General features: G+C 32.1%; 1 protein-coding gene across 4 annotated transcripts; it reads right to left on the reverse strand.

The window, feature by feature from the left end:
• Positions 1-2848: 2848 nt before the first annotated feature.
• On the reverse strand, positions 2849-13900 carry LOC134691121 (cAMP-responsive element-binding protein-like 2). Of its 4 annotated transcripts, none has more exons than XM_063551390.1 (3): positions 11601-11709; positions 9730-9945; positions 2849-5908 (listed from the first exon to the last, which is right to left on the reverse strand). In XM_063551390.1, the coding sequence occupies exons 1-3, from the start codon at positions 11613-11615 to the stop codon at positions 5759-5761; spliced, it is 381 nt and encodes a 126-aa protein (XP_063407460.1). In that variant the 5' UTR covers positions 11616-11709; the 3' UTR covers positions 2849-5758. The 4 variants fall into 4 exon arrangements, with proteins under 4 accessions (XP_063407460.1, XP_063407459.1, XP_063407458.1 ...); XM_063551389.1 differs by lacking the exons at positions 2849-5908; positions 11601-11709 and adding exons at positions 6656-7705; positions 13843-13900; XM_063551388.1 differs by lacking the exon at positions 2849-5908 and adding an exon at positions 6662-7705 and having other exon boundaries at positions 11601-11900.
• Positions 13901-25996: the final 12096 nt, after the last annotated feature.

Here is a 25996-nt window from a genome sequence, read left to right on the forward strand (position 1 = left end):
GCAATTGAAATACTTATATATAAATTGGTATCCTAAAAGTAAAAAAAAAAATGCTTGTTTTGGGTCCCCTTTATTCCTAAACCGGTGAAACCATCATCCCCAAAATCAATCCCAACCTTCCCTTTGTGGTATTGTTCTTTCTCATTAGATTTCAAAGATTTTTATTTACGGTAAAATAAAGTTATTGTCTGGAAACCAAATGTGTCTTCGGATGGCGCAGACGCAGACGACGACGACATCATACTATTATACGACCCCCCTCCCCACCAAAAAAAAAATTGCGGTCGTATAAAAAACTGGACGATTTAGGAATTTTATATCTCCTTAATTTTGTTTTTATGCTCATTCCATACGATATCTAAATTTTTGGACTTAAAGAAATACGTATTTAAACAACCTCCTCACGAAATATTTGTGCTTATTCATCCTACTTGGTAGTAGTACGAAGTTTGAGACACTTCTGCTGAATGGTCCATTATAGTTTCGGAAGGTTTTTTGTCACATTAATCAAAACACATTTGTTTAAGGGACAAAGTCCCAAATATAAATTCCGTTAAGAGTATCCAATCCTATATATACGGTGATTCCACACATGAACATCTATGATGACAAATAATCATACTATAGATGTCAATCTTATATTGTCAGGCAAAACGCCTTCCCCTTTCAAGTATATGTACCTTAAGGGAGCTACCATTTGATTTTTATGGGGGGGGGGGGGGGGGGGGGGGGGGGCTAGGATGAAAAATTTTGTCCTGCTTTTTTTTTTAGCTGTAATCTCTGTCCTGCCTTTTTATTTTTCACTCTGTTCGGTCCTGCCTTTTTTTTTAGTTTAATCTGACTTTTTTTTTTTTTTACCTAAATCGTCGTCCTGACTATTTTTTTTTTGCAAGTGTCTCATCCTGCCTTTTTTTTTTACTCAAAACTCCTGTCCTGCCTATTTTTTTCAAATTTCATCCTAGCCCCCCCATAAAAATCAAATGGTAGCTCCCTAAATTCAAATTGCTGTTTAAATTACCCGCCATTCATCACGGTCTGCCTAAATTGTAGAGCCTACCTATTGCATATTAATTAGTTGTTAACTTGTCCTGCATTCGTATGAAATAATGTTCAAGAGACGTTTAGCAAGCAATACTGAATCAACAAATCATCTGTCGTGCACAACAATATTATACAACACGAGCCATATCTTAGGGCAGCTTATTCGCCCGGTAACGTTAAGCAAGAACATGACACGATACACAAACTTATTATTTTGATACAGAGCCAACCTGTATCTGCTCTTCTCTGAAAAGCATACAGCAAAAAGTTTTACCAAATTGTAAGCCCTATAATATTATTCGAAGCCAGTGTTCCAAACCAAATCCTCCCACAGTCTTTGCTTAAATAATATACTCCTTAATATCGCTTGCTTAGCGGGAAAACAGCAAATATCAGTTTTGATGTCGTTGGAATGAACCGATCGTAGTTCGAACTCACGATCTCCTGCACTCTAGGCAACTTAATTACGTGTTGGAGTGTTCTTTGTTTTTTTTTGTAAATTATCAACTTTATTATTTCACTATTTTTGATAATATTAATTTGACGGGGCTCGGTACTTATAAATCCCTTCATTGTGTTATTGTGCTATCGAGAAATTTTTTATATTCTTGTATTTCGGTTTTTATAATGTGCTTTAACATTATTATTTATTTGGCAAAACTTTTAGGAATTCTCGTCCTCAAAGCTGTTCTACTTCGTACTTTATTTGGTCTTTTTATTTAACTTTTTTGGATTTGAGCGTCACTGATGAGTCTTTTGTAGACGAAACGCGTCTGGCGTATATACTAAATTTAGTTCTGGTATCTATGATGAGTTTACTTCAACCTTTTTGTTTTTCTTTGATGACATATTTTTGTTTTGTTTTATGGAGATTTAGATTATAACACAATGTTGAATGCTGTACCTCTCTTTTTGACATTTTAAAACCATTTTGTGTACGTGTCTGTTTTGTTCACACATTGTTGTCAATAAAATGGAATTTTAAGCGACTGCCTTACAAGTGAGAGTTAGCTGTCCCTATGATATTTTTCGTCCCTCATTTAGCTAGCTATAAAACCAGCTTTCATGCACCATTTTCTACTAAAGAACGCCTTTACCAAGTCAGGAATAATGCAGTTGTTATTCGGTCGTTTGATTATTTTGAGCTTTTGATTTAGCCATTTGATTACCGACTTTCCATTTTGAATTTTCATCGGAGTTCGGTATTTTTTGTTATTTTACTTTTTGAGATTGTATATCATTTCTATTCTTCGTTCATTTGTTTGTACATTAATCAAAGGATATATGTTTCTCGTTTGAGTTGTTTAATTTTATATCATTTTTTTTATATATAGCGGACTATACGGTAAACGGTATGCGTTTTGTTAATCATTGAAGGTCATACGGTAGCTAACAGTTATTACTTTCTGTTCATGTGTCATTTGGTCTTTGGTGGAAAGTTGTGTGGTATGTTCTTTTATTTGTCTTTTTAATTTTTAGCCATGACGTTGTCAGTTTATTTTCGATCTATGAGTTTGACTGTCCCTTTGGTATTTTTCACCCCTCTTTTGTCTCATTGGCAATCATACCACGTCTTCTATTTTTTAGTTACGGACAAATGAAAGAGATACACTATAATATGCTACATCTAGTTGCTAGGGAACAGCTTAGGGAGGGTGCATAAGATGGCTTAAATATCATACCACGTCTTCTTATTTTTAGTTACGGACGAATGAAAGAAGTACACTCTGATATGCTACATCTAGTTGCTAGGCAACAACTTGGGGAAGGGTGCATACGTTGGCTTAAAAATCAAGTTCCTCTTTACTACAACTTTATTGCTTAATGATAACAAAGTAAATGTACAATTTATTTGGCAAAATATTAACAAGTCAAAATAAATTAAGTCCTATATACAAACTGACATAATCAATTTATGGTGAACATTTATATAAATAAAATTTAAAATAATACTTAACTCTGCACATAAAATGTTCGATGTATGTTAGCTTCCATTTTCAAACAATATGTCTACCACATTAAAGTCGAACATTTGTTGTTAGTTTGAAATCATTCTTAATAGGATGAATTGTAAAATTTACATTCTAACAAGAAAAACATTTTAGAGCTTTTTTCCTGATGCTTGTAGAAAAGACTTTGATTGGATTGCTTGCTTTGTTTGTAAAACTGTTTGCTCAAGCATTGTAATTAAGATTTACATCTGCAATCAATACAGATAGGCATAGTTTAACCTTTATATACTTAATTTTAACCTCATCCCAAATACAATTGTAAATATACAAACAAAGCAAGTAAGCTAACCAAAATCTTACCTCACATGCATTAGGAAATTAGCTTTAAAAGATTTGATTACCTCTAGATTTTTCTTTCAACATTGTGGTCGTCAATATTATTTTTGTTAAATATCATTGTAGTGTTTTAAATATCAATTACTTTATATACATGTTTATTTTTGAATTTTATAAATTATAATAATACAAATATAAGCAATACTTAAGGATGAAGAGTGTCAATTGGTACAATAAACTGATGGGTAGGGATGAGCCGCTTACGAAAAGGTAAAAAAAATAAAAAAATATAGTGGTTAGAATCAAGGGTATTCAGGCGCGGATCCAGAGGGGGCAGGGGTTGGACCCTCCCTTTTTTTTGACAATCAATGCATTTGAATGGGGACATGTAATTGAAACCCCCCTTTTGTCTGCAGCTGCTCATCCCTGCCACAAAAAGATTGAAATGTTTCCATCAAAACCCAAAACGTGATGGCAGCAACTATCTCTGTATTACTTTTCTACAAATAAAGCTTTATTCGTAAATTTTTAATAATAATTTAAATTTTCATATTTACAAATAAAAAAAATGGATAAGGCTTATTTTTATACAAGTCGGACAAAGAATGATAACTCAGATTTTGCGCCGAAACAAATTAACAAGTCAATCTCCTTTTTGGTCACTACTATATCAATTTGCAATGTACATACAGAATGAAATGAGTGTTCAATTAAAGACTGAATAATTCATAAGTATTTTACTCTTGTGGGAATGATAAAAAAAAATTAAAAAAAATATATTCAACTCAAAAATTTCCTTGTTCTTAAGAAGGAAAACATCTTTAACCCTAACATAGTGAATGGAAACACAGCCTGACTTAAAACAAAAGAAAAAAAACCAACGACAAAAAAGTAAGTTATTGAAAGTCCACATTTACAGTACAAAACCTTCACTCATAAGTTTATAGATGACAATTGTAATATGACAAACAAATTCGTATACTAACTCCAAATCTGTCCACAGTAACTTTTGACCATGTTTTTGTACACTTCATAGATTTTACCCGATTTTCGATTCACGAAAAAAAAGAAAGAAAAAAAGGCTGAGTGTTGCTTGTACAAAATAAATGACATAAATATTAATTACTATTTTTAACACTTAAGCGCAATTCTGGCTCGCTGTATATATATAAAATTGAGAATGGAAATGGAGAATGTGTCAAAGAGACAACAACCCGACCAAATAAAAAAACAACAGCGGAATATATATGTATACAATTAATGTTTTTCTCTCTGGAAAAATGGATTTCAATTTAATATCAATGGTTAAAGAGACACATTCCACCAACACCTGTTTCCTGGCTTGGGACAGGCACAAAATATGTGGCGGGGTTAGATTAATTCCCTCCCCTCTACAACAGGCAAATGGCAGAGGAATAATTTAAAGAAGTATCAACATTTCATCATCGGCTTCTGGTTACAAATTTCAGATGTTTTAGAAATAAAATGAACTTTTGCACTAGTATTAAAAAAATATCCCCCCCCCCCTGACAACATTAATACAGCGGCTGTCGTTTAATTTTGTTCCATTTTCAATCATTATTTACTGCGTCCAATTTGATTGTATTTTCATGGCATCCCCCCTTTCCTTTTAAGCATGTAAATCTCGAATGCATTGGGTACAGAAAAAAAACCATGGTAATAAAATTGAAACATTACTCTTGTTTATGTTTCAGAACTTGAAAGCTAGTGTTTCGAAGATTCTGTACAATATAGAAAATGACATGAAATAAATCAGAATACCCCCACCCCCCAAGAAAAAAAATAAAAATAAAGCACGAGCAAAAAAAATGCAATAGATTAAATTTTTCTTACAAGATATTCTTCTCCTTTTTCTAAATTTATTTCAGCAGTTTGGCAAATGCTCAATTTTTAATGTCTCATAATCTATTTATCACGAGTTTGATGAAAATATCATGAATATTATATGTATAAATATATTTTACATAACAAGACGTATATACAGTGATGAACATTTAAAAGAAATATTTACATATGTATGAACACAATTATAACCTTGTTTCATAACAATGTCATGTAAATTTGTTTCAAAGAATTCGAAAACAAATGCTGTGATTGTCAAATAAAAGAGTAAGATCAAAAGTACAAAAAAGAATTTTTCATCATGTAGTTCAGGTATTGCATACATGTATCACAAAGTCTTAAAGTTCAACTGGTCAAAGCATAACTATTTGTTGTGTTTTTTTTTTCTCTGATAAATATTCATTATAATAGTACTGGTTATAAATATTCATATAGTTAAGTACTGATGAATATTCATATATTTTAGTACTGGTGATGAATATTCATATTTTTAAGTACTGGATACTGAACTCGCTGTATTGAAACCAGTTTAGACCAGAGCTTCCTAGTCAATATTCATAAAATGATTAATAATCCATAGGCTCGGTTTTAATGTCCGTTTTCAAACAAGTATCAAATGTGTCCGTCTGCTCGTCATCTTCAACGATCGCTTGCAATTTTTCAAACATAATCTCCGATATTGTCCCAGAATCAACTTCGGCACAAATTTGTCTGTGCTGAAAAAAAGAAGAGGAAATTATGTAATCACAGCATTTTTATAGTACGAGGTTCCACTTGTGACGGCTGTAGAAAAAAACCACATTTAGTTTTAAAATGTTCTGTAAAAACACCACAATCTGCTTACAAATATATATAAATACATTTTTTCATAATCCTGGATCCGCATCTGATAGAATTTTTTTTGAAATTATAATTTTATTCTAGGTATGACCATTACTCACGAAACTGGCCGTGCAGTAATACATAACAAAAGATATTCATGGAGTGTCACTTTAAAGAAAGTAATGTGAAGACAAAATTCCATTTTTTGTTGATAAAAACAGTTTTCTTTACAAATATGGTAATTTTGATACATATCATATTGCAATGAAATGTGGTTGGAACCGCCCCTTTATCCTGGGTTAGGAACCTCCCCTTTTAAAATGGTTCGATCCGCCCCTGAAACATGCCATCAATAAATATTACGACATTGACTGGTAGGATCTAAAGAATGGCTAAAGGCAGCGATCAAACTTGAAAGATGTAGTATCAAGCCATTTTTTGATTGCATTTCATCTTTAACCCTCCTTTTTTGGGGGGAATGGTCACCATACCTACCAACTTTTCAAAAGCCTATAGCAATTTTAAAACTACTGTTTTGTTTAAAATTGTAGACAAAAATGCTCTTACAAAATTTCCATTTGAGAGATTCCATGAGGGAAATTCCCCGCAAACAGTGACAGATGGCAGGTATGGGTCACTAGTCAAACAAACGACTATATCAGAAGGTGTAAAAATAAACAATTTTCTAAATCAAACACATTTTTATTTCAACATTTCAATTTTTAATTCATCTGTGATTTACAAGCATTATTTATTTCAAATTATTCAACAAATATAAAACAATCATACTTAAAATATAATAATAATAAGTTCAAATTGAAATTGAAATGTTTGTTTCACGTTTAATAAGCCATGTAAATTTTAAACAATACATTTTTGACAAAGTAAAATTACAGATAGTTTAAATAGAATTCAATATTGTCCTTCCCATAAAATATCAACAACAATTTTTATATGAGACTTTTTTTTTAAAACTTTTTTTAAACTTATCAAAATTTACTTATGCAAAAAACCTATAGCTGATAAGCGTTCTCCATGATGGATGCATAACCATTTTCAGTGATGGATGCGTCAGTTCTCTGTTCACTTTGAAAAGACACACTCTGCGCATGGCCATAAGGAAAGTCATTCAGTCCTGAATTTGTAACTTCTGTGTCTTCTGTTTTCCTGAGAGAATCAAAGCTTTGTATTAAACCCACATTTGGCAAATTTCCTGAGGAAAAACTGGTTGAAGGTAATATTAGTGCACTAAACCAGTTTTCAGAGAGTAAATCTGTGTGAGGTCCATACGTCTGCAAACTAGAAATGGTGTTCTTTGGATGCCACAAATCTAATCCTGATTGGTCATACTTTGAAAGTTCTTCTTTATCTATACTCATAGAACTAATAACCTTTTGGATTTCAAAATTACTTGTCTTTTGTTTCGATGATCTTCGAGTATTGTATACGTTATTTAAACTCGTAACTAGATGATTGCTGTACAGTCCAAGAGCAGACGATCCTTTTGAATTTGAAACCGAAGTTTTCATTGGTTGCTTGAACACAGATGATCCTGGTACATGTAACTGTCCAAGTGCTGGGGTTGTCTCAAATCTTTGGTTCGCTTCAGTTATTTTAATTTCTGACGCAAGGCTTGGTATAAGACCTGTAGGCAGAATGCCGTTGTCTATTTCTTTGCACCACTTGTAAAACTATTTTTAAATAAAGTAAAACAGTTATTCAACTTTTATAAGTGAACCTTACATAATGATTTTCATCATAAAAATATCGTACTTCACATGCATAAAATAATTGCCAGTGGACGTTAAGCCACCAACAATCAATCAAATAATCAATAACAAAGGGTGTCATTTCATGATCTTCGAGGCAGTCAAAATTTTTAGATAAGAAGCAAGATACAACTGAGTACCACTGGCAGATCCAGTGGGGTGTTGAGGGCTTACATTTGACCACCGAACAATCTAATTAAGATATTGATCTCTGATTACGTTATACTACAGTAGTATCAATATTTTAATTTGATTGACCACTGAAAAAAAAATCATCATGCTTTTCAATATAAATATAATTTTTTCGGATAAAATCGTCAAATATTTTTTTCGCCTAGACCTTCCTCGTGGCTCCGCTCTATATTTCAACTCGACCGTGGTTCCGATCTATATCCACCTCGCGGCTCTGATCTACGCTATATATACATCTTTAATTTTCGTGAATTATGCTCCCCATTAAAAAAAAAATTCTGCACCCCCTCTCCTTCCGAGTTCATTTGACAACAATTGGTATTCAACGTGGAACTGATCTTAACTTTCACCGATAGATTTAGAAAATGTATTGTTATATACAATCTTAATATATTTAACTTGATGAAAAATACAATAATACAAAAATCTTAATTTTTTATTTCAGTTGCTTCTGTCAGTGTTAAGATGACACGTTGACTGCCAAAAACTAAGTCCCTTTATCACTAGAATACGCAGGCTCTTGTTTCTATCCATGACGGGGTCGGCTATCCATATACTGGTATTCTATTACATAGGAATAATCGACATTCCCATGGATGATCATGGTTATATAGAGAAACAAGTGCACATGGCAAGTCATATTTTTCTTTAGATGAGATTTCTTCAATTTTCATTCCTCGTTTCATATGTTGCATGAAGATTTAACAAATTATTCAATACTATACTGTACATAAATCTGTTTACCGCTACAAGCTTAGTAGATAATCTATATGTAAAATACGGAAAATTCACATTTTTATTTCGATATTACTTTTTTTTTCTCCTATTAGTTCAACAGAAAACAAGTACCTTAGAAAAAAGGAATGCTTCTTTCGAATGCAGATCTTAAATGAACGGTGACCCCATATGTTTTTATTCTATTTTCCCATTAATTATAGGATAAATCATTTCTTTTAAATGTAGGATTTTGCTATTTTTTCTATAAATAATCTTTATCATAACATTCTATATATATCAAAATATTGGATAATCAGAAAAAGCAGTCTTCCACCACAAATTTGAATAATTAGAACAAAAATTCAAATGCCAAGAATTAGAATAACCAGAAGAAACCAGTCAAATATCAAGAATTCAAATAACCAGAATAAAGCGCGCAGGCTAGATCAACCAAAATGTAAATTTACACAAGTTCATATGTACTAACAAATCACCTATAAATCAGCAGACGTTACATAACAAGTTCAGATATATGTAGAACAAATAAACGTACAATGAGTCATCATAATTTTCTTAACATACCGTGAACATTTTATTATTCAATCGAAATTCGCAACACGAACAACGGAAAACGGATCATCACATTATTTTGATTCCGGGAAATGGTTTAGTCGAGACTAGAATGTAGTTCTGAAAAGTTTATCCTAGTTTTCATTTCTTACTCAGTTTTCAAGTATATTATTCAGAGAGCAACCAAGTATCTTAAAAAAAGAGGGTATTTTTGTCTGCTATTTTTTTTAAAAGTGTTTCGACGCTTCAAAATTTAATATTAATAATAACGATAGTCACTAAATTTTGTTCATGGTCTGTGGAAAATCTGGATTCGGACTTGGAAAAAATCATATCCCCCTTTCAAGTGAAAGAGTTACGTAACAGAAGAACTTTTTGAAAATATTGAAAATATGAATATTATGTTCTTTTAATGGAGCACCGCTATTTGATAAAGCATTTTATATAAATAAATAAATATAACTTACCAATGCAAGTTCATCCCTCAACTTAAAGATTGCCTTTTCCTTACTGGTAACCAAGTCCTCTAAATACTGGTATCGTAACTTCTTTCTCGCTCTACATTCCCTTGCACTCTGCCTACTACGTTCTAACTTGACCTTTACATCGACCTTGGCAGTTCGTCTGCCGGGACGTTTGCTGGGTCTCCTTGACGATCTATCTATTGTCATGTTATGGTTTTCCTACAATATTTTTTCAAAATCAATAAATATCTATTTTTCATTTTAAATATTAGAACTTTTTTTTCTAATTGAAGAAAATGCATACTTATAATATCTGCTAAGTTCTCATTTCAAAAGTAATTAAAATATCTATGGTTTCGTTCAGATCCCTGCTGAAACGATGTTTTATTTACAATCAAACAACGAGTTAACTTAAATTAAACAAGCGACTGGTACTTTAGATTGGGATGCAAAATATTGCATACTAATTTTTCAAATTTTACACTTCTTTAGGTGCGTCCTAAAATAAAATTTAAAGTCCAATAATCAAGAATCCATGTCATGCACATTGTTTTGGGAATATTTTGTTTCTTATTTGAAAGTATTTTTCGTGTCATGATTTTAACTGAGGCCGTAAGATCTCAACTAAGCAGCGTTTGTGTTAGTACCCAAACATTAATTTAATATATATATATAGTTCATGTATTTCCTGTTTAGTATTATTTTGTTTTTTATTAGACAATTCAGACTGAAGCGGAAAAATCTGGTACAGAAATAAATCGAACACTTAACAAAATCAATTTATGCAACTTCAGATGATTTAAGAAAAATCTTATCACGTTTTACACTAAATATTTCCCAAATCCATAAACTGTTATAATGAATACCAAAATCCACATCAATACAATTTCGCGATTGGCTATTGAACCAAGTATACAAAACACAGATGCTTAGACATCACGTTACAACCCTGTTATAAATTACGTAACATCTTTTTTTTTTGTGTTTTACTTTTTAGGAAAATTTAACTTTAAAGTTTGAATGTATTTTCCGCTAGTCCAAATAGTTTTAAATATTAAAGAATGATTATTTGAGAAAAAAAAAATTGACAACCAAAATAGAAATGAAAAGAAAAGAAAAGTAAAATATGGGGTCCAAGAGCCTGTGTGAAAATATAATAGTATTATTGTATTAAGGTATCTGTATTAAAATGTAAGGACACATTTTATATAATAATATCTGTATTGCAAAATTACACCCACAAGGGTCAAGCAATATAAACAAAACGTTGAATAATACATTCCAAAACAATGAAATACAATACAATACAATATACTATAAAATATATTTAAAGAGTTCCTATTATAAATTGATGTATAAAACACAATCATGCGCTTGTCTGACATGGTTCTGACCCCTCAGTTCTAAAGTCTGTTTAATGAAGACTTCAATATGACAAAAAAGTTCAGGGATGGGGCTTAGAATGTGTTGAAAGTGAAAAAAAGTTTAAAATATTCACGAAGAGTGTAAATCCGAAGCGGTCAAACAGCGGATCAATCTGGCTAAAACCATCTCAATAAGTTACTACACGTTTTCAAACAATGCATCTTGGTATCTGAGTATTTTTGCAGCTAGGCAATTTTATTTGAAACAGAAATTAAATTGAGTATAAATTATTTTCTGCGGTAGAAAAATTTCATTTATTTTTGCCAAAAAATCGTCAAAATGTTTTTTTAATTTTGATTTATATCTTTTATATGACTGTTATTTAGACATTTAATTAATGTGCTATCAGTTCCTCGGACAATGAAATTGCCCCTAATCTGTAATACAATATCATATATCAGATAAGTTATTGAATGACCATTTCAAAATATTAAAAATAATATATTTACCTTTTCACTTGGCATTGTAAATCAGCATGTGTATACATCGAACATGTGATTGTGAAATATATATAGATCAAAACAAAAACAAACAATCTGATTGGTTGGTCTAATTTTAGAAAGACACTGGAAAAATCTCGAGTTCGAACTAGTTCATTGACCCCATATCTATCTAAAAGAATCTGCGCAAAAAGATTTTCACAACGTAAAGATAAACGACCGCCCTTAAAACTATCATAATTTATATTATAAACAAACGATTAACATAAATGTCAATCAAAATCAGAAGTTAATTATCGAATTACCTAGACGTATGGCAATGTTGTGATTGCGTAATATTTGAGGAAAGTAGAAGATTTTAGTAAAGTTAAAAAAATACAATTTGTGTATTGAAAATGGATATTAAAAAGTACATATATACTCACATTCAATACACACTTTCCTGAAAATTTATCTCGACCCTTTACGGATATTAAATCACACATAAAACTGAAAATATTTTTAAAGCGACTAACGTGATCAAGTTTGTTTACATAAAATGATTGTTTTGATGTAGGCAGTAAATATAAAGTACATTTCCGATTGGTTTAAAGCTTACTGTGTCATTAATCTATTTTTAACTCTTTCTCTAGAAATTTCTGTTTCTCGAAAAGTTCACGGTGTGGTCATGGTCATTAGAATAATTGAAGGTTACACATTTTGCGCAATATAATTCATTGGAAAAATTTCGTCACATTAGAAGGACGAAGTTATTACAAAAAAGAACTTTGCTATTTATAATCTTTTTGTATTACATAAAATATTATATAAAAAAAAGAAAAGCACAAGTTTTCAATAAAAAAATAACCTGTCTTTATTTTGCGCTCTCAGAGTTTGTGTTACATCTAAAGGAATTTGTCACATTTATTCTCTAACAAACCAACCATTTATCTTTTCTGTCTGTTCATGTGAGGGTGGCGGAGAAAAAGGGGCACATTATGGTTTAAAAAACCCGGAGGTCTTAACTGAAACAAATCAGTTTGTTCAATTTCTATACTAAAATGAACAAAAATGATAAACAATCGAAAACTATTGTTTGCCCTAACGGAAAAAAAATCATGCCCCCCATTATTTAAACCCGCACCACAGACGAATGTTCAAATTTTCTGTGCAAAATGTGTGGCGCTGTTTGTTTGTGGTCGACTCTAATGAGCCACACGGTTTGTTGGCGCCGCTTTAACGCGAAAAATTGAGCCGCAACCAAAGTTATTCCATTGAGAATCAAACGAGCGCGATTAAAAGTTTTGCTTTCAAATGAAATTTTTTTTCTTCCATTTTTTTCATAAACAACGGTAAGGACTTTGCGCATTGTTCAAAAAATGCTTTTTAATTTTAATAATACGAAAAGGCCGCATCTTTCAACAAAGTTGTTTCGGGTCTGTCGGCAATGTAAATAAATCAGAAACATATTTTTTCACAGTTTAGGAGGTCAGTACAACTCAACCTTTGGATACCGTACATTGCAACTTTTAATTATAAAGATCTATACTCTTTTATGCTTTTGATGCAATTCATTCTTTAATAAATACAATGATTTATTATTAACTCTGTCCTTATTGCTTCTTTCTCGTGCATATCCTACTTCGCTCAATCAATTTTGCCATGATACTGTTAAGGTTAAATTCTCTAAAACTCTATTTTAACTGTCACAGTATGTATGTGCCGATCCTAAGCGAGAAAAGATTGTGTTTAGTGACATTTTTTTCAAATTGTTTTCCTTTAAAAACTTATCTGATATAATTTCAAATCTAGAGTAAGTCTCGTACTTGCAGAAGAACATAGTGAAATCTCAGATCTACTCTGTTTTGATCAGATTAGTACTTTTTGCATTGTAAAATTTTTGTTAATATGAATTCTTCAAATCTTGTGCAGTTTCGCTTTAAAAATACCAGGCATAGATCCAGTATTTGATTTTAAGGGGAACGGGGCGATCTGAGACGAGGCGCTTCTTTAAATTAGGAGATAGCGTACCATTTCTTTTAATTAATAAAGATGGGTGCACCCCGTCTGAATCACCGCATGTTAACTTAAAAGCTTTATACGAAAATCTGGCCAGATCATGAATTGACCTCGTGATGGTTTTGACTTTTTACAAGTTAGCCGTGAAAAATCTAACACGTTTTACTTTCAATCATGTACGGTTGGATAGCTGTTTGAAGACCAGTAGCAAATATTACATGCATTTTCTGGACGAGATGATATTGATACGAACCTGCGTTGAATTAGACCCACATGAGATTGAGTGCAAGCGTGACGAGAGTCATACGAGATTAAGTGCAAGCATGACATAGTATACAAGGTAACAGTTGACAGGAAGACGTGACTACTGGTATTACGTCACACCATATCTATAGATAGATATTTGATAAGTATAAAATCCAATCAATCGGATTGCTATAAAGCATTAACCCCGTTGATACTGAAAAATAATATATATTTTTTTGTCATAAATTCGTCCAAAAGTATTCATCTTTCTTCGATCACCTTTTATAGCGTTCCAATCCATTGGCGGATCTAGGAGGAGGGGGTCCGGGGGTTGGAACCCCCCTTTTTTTGGCCAATCAATGCATTTGAATGGGGACATATTGCTGGACCCCCCTTTATCCTGGGTTGGGAACCCCCCTTTTTAAGATGGCTCGATCCGCCCCTGCAACCCCCGTTTCTCCCTCGACTAATAGAAATAGAAAATTATTTTAAATAACCATGCATATTATGTAAAAAGAAAAAAAACCGGATATTTTCTTACCAAAGGATGTCCGCTTCTCGTGTTACTGCATTTTGTCAGATTTATGCGGTATCCTCTGGTTTTATCAATGTTTTGCAATTACATAATTTTGTCCTCTAAGTTAATCCCTACTTTTCTTTTCATAATTTAATTCAAATCGTGCTAAAAGGCATATGTGATTGCTTTGAAAATCTTATGCAGTTTTTAATACAGTGACGTAAAACTTTCACAATGATAGAGATTCTGTTTTATTTTATAGAAATTTTATTATTGATATTCGTCTATGCATTGTTAGTGACCCCTTTTTCCCGTTCTCTTACTTAAAACTAGAACACACCCGTGATATCGCGGGTCCGTGACTGAATTAAAGTCTATAACTATGCGCAAGTCTTATTTTAGTATTAGTATTGTCATCTGATAAAGTCATGCCGATTAAAAGATACACAGTTTCTGCATGATTTCAAATTTTCCCGTCGAACTGGAACTTATCAATTATTGGTAATATTAATTATTTGGAAAACAAAAGGTCCTGGAATGGAGTATTTTTTAATCAACAGCAGTGTCCTATATAAGTTATAAATAAAGTTGAATTCTTTGATTCGCTGTTTTACGTCATGCCCGCTAACAAATTGAAAACTGTACCTATACGCCTTATTTTCAGTCCAGATTTTTAGTATTCGTTTTGTTATCTTAGAAAGTCTAACTGATTAAAATACTACAATAGGTAACAATATGACAATTTAGTAGTGTCAACCCTGTGATTATGACCCGTGTATATGTCTCTTTGACACATTCCCCATTTCCATTCTCAATTTTATTAATCCTGAATACACCGTTGAGTGGTGCGCCTGTCAGATGCGGAACGTACAGATAAGGTAATAGGTAACAGGTGAATATACTATTGGTATCGGTATCGGACTCGACCCGGAACTTCTTAATTATTGGCAATATAAATTACGTGGAAAACAAAGGGGCCTGGAGTGGTGTAATTTTTAATCTACACTTTTGTACTTTATTAGTTATATATAAAGATGAATTCTTTGATTCGTCGTTTTTACGTGATGACGGCTGACAAATTGGACCTCGTAATTTTAGTATTATAGATGAATAAAAAAAACCACATATTTTCAAACGATAAATTATTAACAAATATGGTATTGATTATTAAAAATCATAATTACACTGATTGAGCATGGTATATATATCGCAGATCCACAATACAAAGAGAGCTATTCAGTAAAAGGTATAGGTACTTGGGGACAGGAACATTTTTTTGACCTTCCCCTTTTTACCAAAATCTATTCCCCCCTCAATTTTATTAATTTTCGCGCTCTTTATATAACAATCAGTGAACTTGAAACTGATACTAAATAGCAAAGCTTGTAGTTATTTCTATTTTTCTATTTTTATATATAGTGCAGGAAAATGCGAAATAAGTTGAAAACGAAAAAATAAAAGATTTTGGAAAAAGGGGGAGGGCAAAACAAAAATAAATTGTCCTGTCCACAATGGTAGTATACCTATGGACATAGACACATGTTGCAATGTTGGTTCGGGATATTATCAAGGGTTTGTACGTTCGCAAGCAAGCGAAACTGTTAGAGCCCAGGTGGTCGTGTGGTCTAGCGGGACGGCTGCAGTGCAGGCGATTTGGTGTCACGATATCACAGTAGCATGGGTTCGAATCCCGGCGAGGGAAGAACCAAAAATTTGCGAAAGCAAATTTACAGATCTAACATTGTTGGGTTGATGTTTAGACGAGTTGTATATATATATAAGCAGAGATGCCGCATTCTTAACCTTCAAGAATGTATTAGCAGGATTTACATGTATAGGTGTGTTGAGTACATTACAAAAATATATGGTCATTGAACTCTGTATGGTAATAGGACGCCCTTTAGAGAAACATCAATACAAAATTACAAAATATCAATGATATCATATATTTTTCAGATGTTTGTTTGCAGCCTTGAGATTTGTTTATGTTGACGCAATTATTGATCTGATCAATTGGTATGAAATTAATTTTGCAATGGCGAGGTGCTGTAACTAACCTTGAAAGGTTAAGCATAAGTATGTCGGTGAAAAGAATTTCTTCGACGCAATAGATTTCTCATTTATGCAGAAAACATATAACTTTTGTATGCTCGTACAATTAATGAGTACATTTGCAATAAAATTTGAAATGGAAACCACTTTCTTGCGAACTGAGAGGTAGTTAAGTGAACTTGGTCACAAATTAAAATATTAGTTTCTTTTTTTATATATATATATCTCTTTTTAATAGCGGTTCCGCTTGTTTTCTTATAAAATTATGAAGGTAAAAATTATAAAATTAAAAAGCATGCATATGCACAAAAAAATTAAAGTATTATTACAGTTTATGAATATGATTTAATATATGATTCATGATTGTTGCAATAATGTTATGCGACGACCCCCTCCCCCCACCAAAAAAAAAAAAAATGAAAATAAAAAAATAATAAGAAAATGTACGCTTCAAATCGTAAAAATGAAAGCTTTTAATTATATAATCAGAATGAACTGAAGAAAAAAAATGTACAATTGATACGGCGCACTTTTCAGTTTGTTATAGCTATTTTATTTGTTTCTGATAAAACAATTAAGTCTGATCATTCTTCTAAAATGTCACTGAACCTCACAATTATTTCGAAAACGTAAAATGTAAGTGTAATGTTGCTCGGCCCTTTAACAGTGCGCAATACGCATGTTTCTAACGAAGAGCGACTTGGGAATGGTCACTTTGAGGGGTCCTCTCAAAAGTATTTTTGATAACACTGGAACACAGACGTGTCTGAGAGCACCCTTTCCCGATGCCAACAACGATGCAAAACTTTCTACTAAAAAAGGAAATACAGAGAGGTTTGTCACTTTTGGACACAAAGTTGTAAAAGAACAGAAATATACCTGATATAAGCATAACATAAAAAAAAAAGAAAATATAAATATTGACATGTTGCACGACCACCAACGACGCAATGTTTAACCTCAAGCAAAGGACAGCGATCATGATGAATATAAAAACTATAAACAAATTGCAATCCCTTGTTTTATTTTTTTATTTGTTTAGCCCTTTTTTAAATATTTTTAAGACCATTGATTTACTTTAATTTTGTTACACGTTTTCTTAGTCTTTTTAGTACGATTTTACAAAAAAAACCATTAAATTTTGACCGTCTATAATATTTTCAATAAAATTTATAAACTACCGCTATTGTAACATCGTACTGACAAGACATTGACATATCAAGTTAGTACATGTAAGTAAAAATATAGCCTCAGTGATAATCATTTTTTTCTCTCTCAAAAAGTCAACAGAACCACATATTTACGTAAATATACATCATCAAAAGACAGTTGTTGTATATTTACTTTGAAAAAAATAAGTGAATGTGCAACAAAAAGGGGGGTCATATTCCTACATAGACTGAGTATTATTGGTGTAGAATATGTTTAAAAAACCTGGTAGTTGCATGGTGATTATTTAGCGAGTATTTTTGACAGAAAAATAGTAATAGGTATTCTGAAAAGTAAATAAACAGAACAAAGAATTTTAAAACTTGGATGTTGATTATCGAGATTTTTTTACGAAAATGAGTTAATCAGTTTTCTGAAAACAAAATGGACAAGCATGGATGTTAATATTTTGATTGATCAAAATAGAATTATCTCCGAGACGCAGTGTGACAAGCTGTAGCCTTGACCGTATTGAAAGGTTTGTAAATTCTACGGCGCAATACATGTTTCAAACCATGCATTACATCATGTAGACCTCTTACCTTGTTCAAGGAGATCATTGGCCTTTGTTAGTCTTGTATTATTTAAATTTTATTTTCTTGTGTACAATTTGGAAATTAGTATGGCGTTCATTATCACTGAACTAGTATATATTTGTTTAGGGGCCAGCTGAAGGACGCCTCCGGGTGCGGGAATTTCTCGCTACATTGAAGACCTGTTGGTGACCTTCTGCTGTTGTATTTTTTTATTTTGGTCGGGTTGTTGTCTCTTTGACACATTCCCCATTTCCATTCTCAATTTTATTGAACCCATTAATATCAATACAAAGAAAATATAACAAGGAAAATGGACTAAAGTTTCAAAATAATATACATTCCGGTTGGAAAAAAAAACAAACCAGTAAAATGGACAAAAAGTTTAAAAGTATTATACATTCCGATGGAAAAAGAAAACATAACAAGGAAAATGGACAAAAGTTTAAAAATAATATGAATTTCGGTTGAAAAAGAAAACATACCCAGGCAAATGGACAAAAGTTTAAAAATATATATTCCACTTGGAATGTTTTCGATCGTATTTAGAATCAGATTCATGTACACGTGACGTGTTTGTATCATTTATCACTTGTACATTTTTAATTCTAAAGTCTTTGAAAAAGTGATTCAGAATGCGAGATTTAGAAGATACTAGCAGCTTCTAAGTTGCGGATCCTTGGGTAGGAACCTCTTTTTTTTGGACGATCAATGCATTTAAATGGGGACATACAGTTTGAACCCCGTTTCTCTTGGGTTTGGACCTCCCTTTAAAAATGGCTAGATCCGCCCCTGCTTCTATATTTGTTTGTTTTTTGTTTTTTAATTTATTTTAACAGTAATTGAAATGAATTTCTATTGAAATATTTCTTTTTAACAAAAAAAGCAATATTATTTTACGAATATGAAAAAAATGACGAATTGTCGACCTAAAACTCCTCAAATCGAAAAAAAAATCGACTTGTATTACACATGCTGATGCTCAAGTTCAAGTCACAAATGTTGATGTGATTCAGAATAATAAAGTCTAAATTGTCTACAGTAAATCTAGGAAAATGGAACACCGTCATTTTTTATCAGCCCTAGAATTTTATTTTGGTTCTCTCTTTTAGAATTATGTAATTATGTAAAATGCTCTATTTGCATTGTACTATTTATAACTTTGCTATATACTTAATATGAATTAAAGCTGATAACTGTAATTACGTGGTAGAAAAATAAATATAAATCACAGTAGGAAAAGTGTCCAGCGGGTATCGTGTTGTTTCGAGTGATTTGATCGTGTACTAGTATTTACTCCTAACCACATATCTTCGAGTGAATATGACAAAAAAGAAATTCCGATGGCTCTTTATTGGAAAAAGTAAAATCACAAAAATAATTAATTCCGTGAACAATTCTAAACGGGATGTACCTAATTAAATGGCATAAGCAAAGGCTCAAATTAAACACATCAATACCAAACGAACGGACAACAACTGTCATATTCCAAACTTTGTACACACATTGAGACTTAGCGTTATTGCTCTTTAATGACGAATTGTATATTGTTTTTTTTTCCAGTGTTTTGCCATATATGATGAAATTGTAATAAGACAAATATAATTGAGTTAAGCCTTCCAATTGATATTTAATCGTGTGTTTTTCTATGTTGTGATGTTATACTATTGTTTCATAAAAAGGGAGAAGGTTTGGTACCATTAAAACGTTTAATCCCGCTGCAAATGTTTGCACCTGACCTTAGTCCGGAATCGGATGTACAGTAGTTGTCGTTTGTTTATGTAATTTATACGTGTTTCTCGGTGTTTTGTTTTTTAATAGATTAGACCGTTGGTTTTCACGTTTGAATGGTTTTACACTATAAAATTGAGAATGGAAATGGGGAATGTGTCAAAGAGACAACAACCCGACCAAATAAAAAACAACAGCAGAAGGTTACCAACAGGTCTTCAATGTAGCGAGAAATTCCCGCACCCGGAGGCGTCCTTCAGCTGGCCCGTAAACAAATATATACTAGTTCAGTGATAATGAACGCCATACTAATTTCCAAATTGTACACAAGAAACTAATATAAAAATAATACAAGACTAACAAAGGCCAGAGGCTCATGACTTGGGACAGGCGCAAAAATGCGGCGGGGTTAAACATGTTTGTGAGATCTCAACCCTCCCCCTATACCTCTAACCAATGTAGAAAAATAAACGCATAACAATACGCACATTAAAATTCAGTTCAAGAGAAGTCCGAGTCTGATGTCAGAAGATGTAACTAAAGAAAATAAACAAAATGACAATAATACATAAATAACAACAGACTACTAGCAGTTAACTGACATGCCAGCTCCAGACTTCAATTAAACTGACTGAAAGATTATGATTTCATCATATGAACATCAGGCACAATCCTTCCCGTTAGGGGTTTAGTATCATACCATCATAACATATATGAGAAGAACATAACCCGTGTCATGCCAACAACTGTTTTAGAATAAATGTCTTTAGTTCCGACGCAAAGACCTTATCAGTGACTCAATATTAACGCCAAAATATGCAATCTTTAATGACTTGACAACAGTATCGTAATTATATCCCTTCTTAATCAGTCTATTTAAAGGTTTTGTAAGTTTCTGAGGTGAATACTGACACCTTTGTGCTTTATAAAGAATATTTCCATAAAAAATTGGATGTGAAATACCTGAACGTATAAAAAGTCTGCATGTTGAGCTATATTTACGAATGATGTCTTTATACCGATGATAAAATTTAGTAAAAGTTTTGACTAGTTTGTGATATCGAAAACCCTGGTGTAATAATTTTTCAGTAATACATAAATTTCTCTAGTATTTTTGGGGCCATTTATAGCTTGTTGTTCGGTGCGAGCCAAGGCTCCGTGTTGAAGGTAGTACCTTGACTTAAAATGGTTTACTTTTATAAATTGTTATTTGGATGGGGAGCTGTCTCATTGGCACTCATACCACATCTTCCTATATCTAAATAGAAACTTTCAATAACAAAAATGAGAAGTTTGTTTAACCTTAAATTAATTTGTTAGTTTTTTTTCCTGATTAAAATCGCAATGATAAATGCACATAATAGTTTCTGAATTTACAGTAAAAGCATTATCTACAGCTCACTTTGGGCGCATCATGGTCAATGTCAAAGTACGGAATTCAATTGATTTATTATCAAATATTTGAAAATCTCTAGAAAAGATTGAACGTATATGACATTTGATATTTTCTTTGTGTAAATAGATCATGTCAGAAGTAATGATTTAAACACATTTATGAAATAGCCTGACCTGTTGTATAAGAGAGCCGAATGATTTCTTATATAACTATACAATTATGAATATATGTATTTAGTCCTGTTATCTAATACACGTGGCTATATTGCTTATCCACGTGTCCATTCACGTGTGATTGTTTATTTACTTTTAATTTAATAAACATTGACCATTGGTCCAAATTAAACCATTAATTTTTACTTCTGTTAAATTTTGAGGTTAAATAAAGTTGCAATTTATGTTGCACGATTTTCAAAAGCTGGCATAGTTTTCTTTGTTTATCAAATTACAGTACAAAATCATTCGAAGCTCAGTTTTCAGTGCAGCTAACCCCTTCCCACCCATAGCTATTTATACATTTTATATGGAGAATGTATGTATTTTTCATTTATTTGTATACTGTCTATTCTTGTGCAGTGGAGAGTGCAAGAATAATATAATATGTGCCGGACTCTTTATGTTTGTTTGTTAATAATAAATTGAGCTGCAGAACTGGCGAGCTGATCCCATAAAGATTTATGTAAAAGTCTAAGTGTCGTTGGGTAAGGATTACGTATACATGGTATAAATACTTTATGTTCGGCTGTGGAACGACTGAGAACATAAGACAGTTTAACTATTAAAAAGTATTAAGAATTTTCATATGATAGAAATGAATACTATAATCATATATTTGGATGATATATTTGCTCTCAATAATGACGACTCAAAAATGTAAACTGAAAAGATTTATCCTGCTTAACTACCCTTAGATAAAGCTAGATCTAAAAACTGATAACTGCCCTTTCCTGGATCTTGCATATCTTTATCTTGAACAGGATTGTCAGGAAGATTAAAGTCATATGAACCTTCAAACTAAAAAAAGATGATGCATAAGTTTTTTTTATAACCAAATGTCTAGTTTGTATCCTGATATTTATTTACACAGACTTGTTTTCTCAAGAAAATTCTATAGTGTGTAAAAATTTAGAAGAATCTTACTTTTAAAAAAAATATTTGCTTCCAGTTTATAATTGCCGCGATATGTTTTCCGTATGCAGTGAACTCATCGTGACCTTTCTCGTAAAAATCCGGAGATCGCAATACGCATGGCTCTGTCATTGAAACTGTATCTTATTGTACATGTTCAATGATATACGTGGTTAATTTCCATGCTTCTTTGTTGATTGTTTACTTAAGTGACAAATGGTTAACTACGGCTTCAAAACACGGAAATTAATTAGCTGCCATATTGTCACATCACCACAGACTGATAGAAGAAGAAAAAAATTGACGATTATACGATATTGATGCGGAAAAAATGATAAAACCGTGAAAAGTTTATGATATATACATGCATTGGTTCAAGAATTGAATAAACACTATTTTCCACCAGGCACTCGTTTCATATGACTTTAGTTCCAAAACTTACAATAAAAGAGATATTTTTTTCCCTCTTGTTATTTATTCAGTTTTAGGTAGTGATGCTCCATTGTCACCACCTTATGTAGTTGGTGACCTTCTGCTGTTGTTTTTTTATTTGGTCGGGTTGTTGTCTCTGTGACACATTCCCCATTTCCATTCTCAATTTTATTTACATCAACTTTTCGATTCGCTCGTGTATGTAACGATGTATTTGATTTAAACGAAAGAAATCTCTGTATTTTTGAGCATCAGAGTTTCCAAAATCACAAACTTGGCAAAACATTTACTAAATTTTATCATCGGTAAAAGAGCATCATTCGTCACTATAAATCAATGTGCAGATATCTTATACGTTCAGGTATTTCAAGTGATATCTTTTATGGTAATAATCTATACTAATCACACACATGTCGTCATTCAAATTCAAAGATATCCAAGCATTTGAACATAACTTATTCAGTAGTAGTAAAGTAACAATAATGTTGCCAGGTCATTAATGATGGCATTTTTTAAAATAAAAAAAATGATTTTTTAATTGAGTCTCTGCAACGGAACTAAACACATTCATTCTAATAACAGTTGTTGGCATGCGATGGGTTATTTCCCTTTCATATGTTTTTATACGAAACCTATAATGAGCGAGAATGTGCTTGCTTTCAATCAGTTTAATTCAGGTCTGAGACTTGCATTTGAGTAACTGCTAGTAGCACTTTGTTACTTTTTGTTTCATTGTGATTTTGTTTAGTTTTTCACTGTGCTTATACACCTTATCGCTATTTAGTCCATTCCTGGAAAAACAGTCATTTATACAACTACCTGTTTAGGTCACGCGGGCCGAAAATGGAGGTCATCAGCAGCGAGCTGAGGGAGGAAAAACTTTAGAAAGTGATCATACAAAAACTTTGATATAGTATGATCCGCTTTTTTCGATATTAAAATTGAAGTAAAAAAATATTCTGTTTGAAGTATTTACAGTAGTTTAAACAGGTCTCATTAAAAAGTATCATGCATGGTGAATTGTTTAAACAGGGTCCCAGATAGCTTCGACTGGATGAAAGAGTTGTGTAATTTTAGAACTTATCCGGAATGGAATAAATAGCGATTTAGGTGTATTCTACATTGGCTAGAAGTCAAGGGGAGGGTTGCGATCTCATAAAATTCACCACCTGCAGTTTTGCGCCTGACCCAAGTAATGTACTCTGTTCTTTTTTTAGCCTTGTATATAGTTTTATGGTTCATTTATATATTTCAGTTGTTGGCAAGATACGGGTTATGTTCTTCTCATAAATTTTATGATGGTATAATACTAAACCGCTAATGAAAAGGGCTGTACTTGATATTTATATGATGAAGACATGGTTTTTCAATCAGTTTAATTGAAATCTGGAGCTGGCATGTCAGTAACTGCTTGTAGCTTTTTTGTTAATTTATATATCATTGTCATTTTGTTTAGGTTCATTTGTTACTTTTTCTGACATCGGACTATGACTTCTTTTAAAACAAAGTTTTACTGTTCGTATTGATGTTTATTTGTTTTTTCAACATTGGCTAAAGAAATAGCGGGAGGGTTGAGATATAAAAAAACATGTAAAACCCCGCCGCATTTTGCGCCTGTCCCAAGTCAGGAGCCTCTGGCCTGTGTTAGTCTTTTTTTTAATTTTAATTTCTTGTGTATATTTCGGAGTTAAGTATGACGTTCATTATCACTGAATTAGCATACATTTTGTTTAGGGGCAAGCTGAAGCACGCCTCCGGGTGCGGGAGTTTCTCGATGTAAAAACTCATTGGTGGACTTCAGCTATTATCTACTCTTTGTCGGGTTGTTGTCTCTTTGACAAATTCCCTATTTCCAATCTCAATTTTATTAAGATGGGGCATATCATATTTAATAAAGTTCTAGATAAACCTCAGAGATAAACATGCGCGTATTGTTATTAAATGAGTAAAAAAGACGTATAACCTTAACGGTTCACAAATGAAACTATATACTAGTATGCAAGGACAATGAGGGAGTAAAACCAAGAACAAGGAGTGTGGTCTGAGTTCAAATTTATGAAACAGAAGGACACATATAAATGATGAATTCAAAAGAGATTTTTATTAAAATATGGCAAATAATTCAAAAACATCGCAATTTTTGTGGAAATGTCTTCATAGCCGAAACACGTCCCAACAAGAAACACTATTCCAGCTCTTAAAAGTCTTAAAAGAAGATGGTGTTAGAACTAAAAATTTCAGTGACATCTGTAATGTTTTAATAATTTTTTCAACGTTATTCTGAAGTAATAAATGTATGAACAATGATCATGATTATGCAAGATTACACATTGTACAAATGAAATTTACGTAATTAAAACTATGAAAATACTCAATTTCATCAGTGACAATAAATAATCTATATAATGTACGAGATTATCTAACTTTGATAATCCAGCGGATCTGATAACATAGGACCAACAATTTTAAAGAAGGTGCTAATGTGTAGATTCTGCGTACTGACGTGTTATATTGTGTTTTTTGTCTTTGTTATGTTATCAATATTACTTCTACTGTTTTGTCTGTTTTTGGTGATATCCATTTGACGTGGCTCGGTACTTTTACATCCCGTCAATGTATTGTCCGTATTATTTTTGCTGGTGTGCTCTGTACGTGTGACTTTTTGTGTTTCATTGGTACATATGACGTGGCTCTGTAATTTAAAACATCCCGCCATTATGGTATTGTTCTATAATAATTTTCAAAATAATTTGAACGACAACATTATATTATATCTCTAACTGTTTGGCGTTTACATTCTGACATCAAACACGCGATTCTACACCAGAGTTGATATGAAACTAGCCATTTAGTCACAGGACTTCAAATATTTCAATCCTTTGTGAGTTGATTCAAAATACAAAAATAAGTAAGCAGTGAACGTGGTTGTTAAATTTGATAATATATGCTTTTTTGTGCTTCTTTGTTAAATATTTGTTTAATTTTGTTCTGATTGAGATTGTGACAAGGTGAAGATTGCTATACCCCTATTTTAACAATTTTACCTATTACGTCTGTTTTGTTCACGCATTGTTGTAAATATAATGGAATTTGATACAACTGTCATACAAGTGAGAGGTTCATTTCTATAAAAAACAGGTTTAATCAACTATTTTCTACATTTT

Source organism: Mytilus trossulus, chromosome 11 (genome assembly GCF_036588685.1).
Source record: "Mytilus trossulus isolate FHL-02 chromosome 11, PNRI_Mtr1.1.1.hap1, whole genome shotgun sequence".
In the NCBI taxonomy this organism is placed as follows: domain Eukaryota; kingdom Metazoa; phylum Mollusca; class Bivalvia; order Mytilida; family Mytilidae; genus Mytilus; species Mytilus trossulus.

Excerpts from the sequence above, each read along its gene's own strand:
- LOC134691121 (XM_063551387.1), bottom strand. The coding sequence starts at position 12,076 with ATGTGTGATTTAATATCCGTAAAGGGTCGAGATAAATTTTCAGGAAAG. Across the intron at positions 9,946-12,016 it reads CAGGAAAGTGTGTATTGAAT|GAAAACCATAACATGACAAT; the intron begins GTGAGTATATAT and ends AAAATATTGTAG. Across the intron at positions 7,706-9,729 it reads TGAGGGATGAACTTGCATTG|TTTTACAAGTGGTGCAAAGA; the intron begins GTAAGTTATATT and ends ATTTAAAAATAG.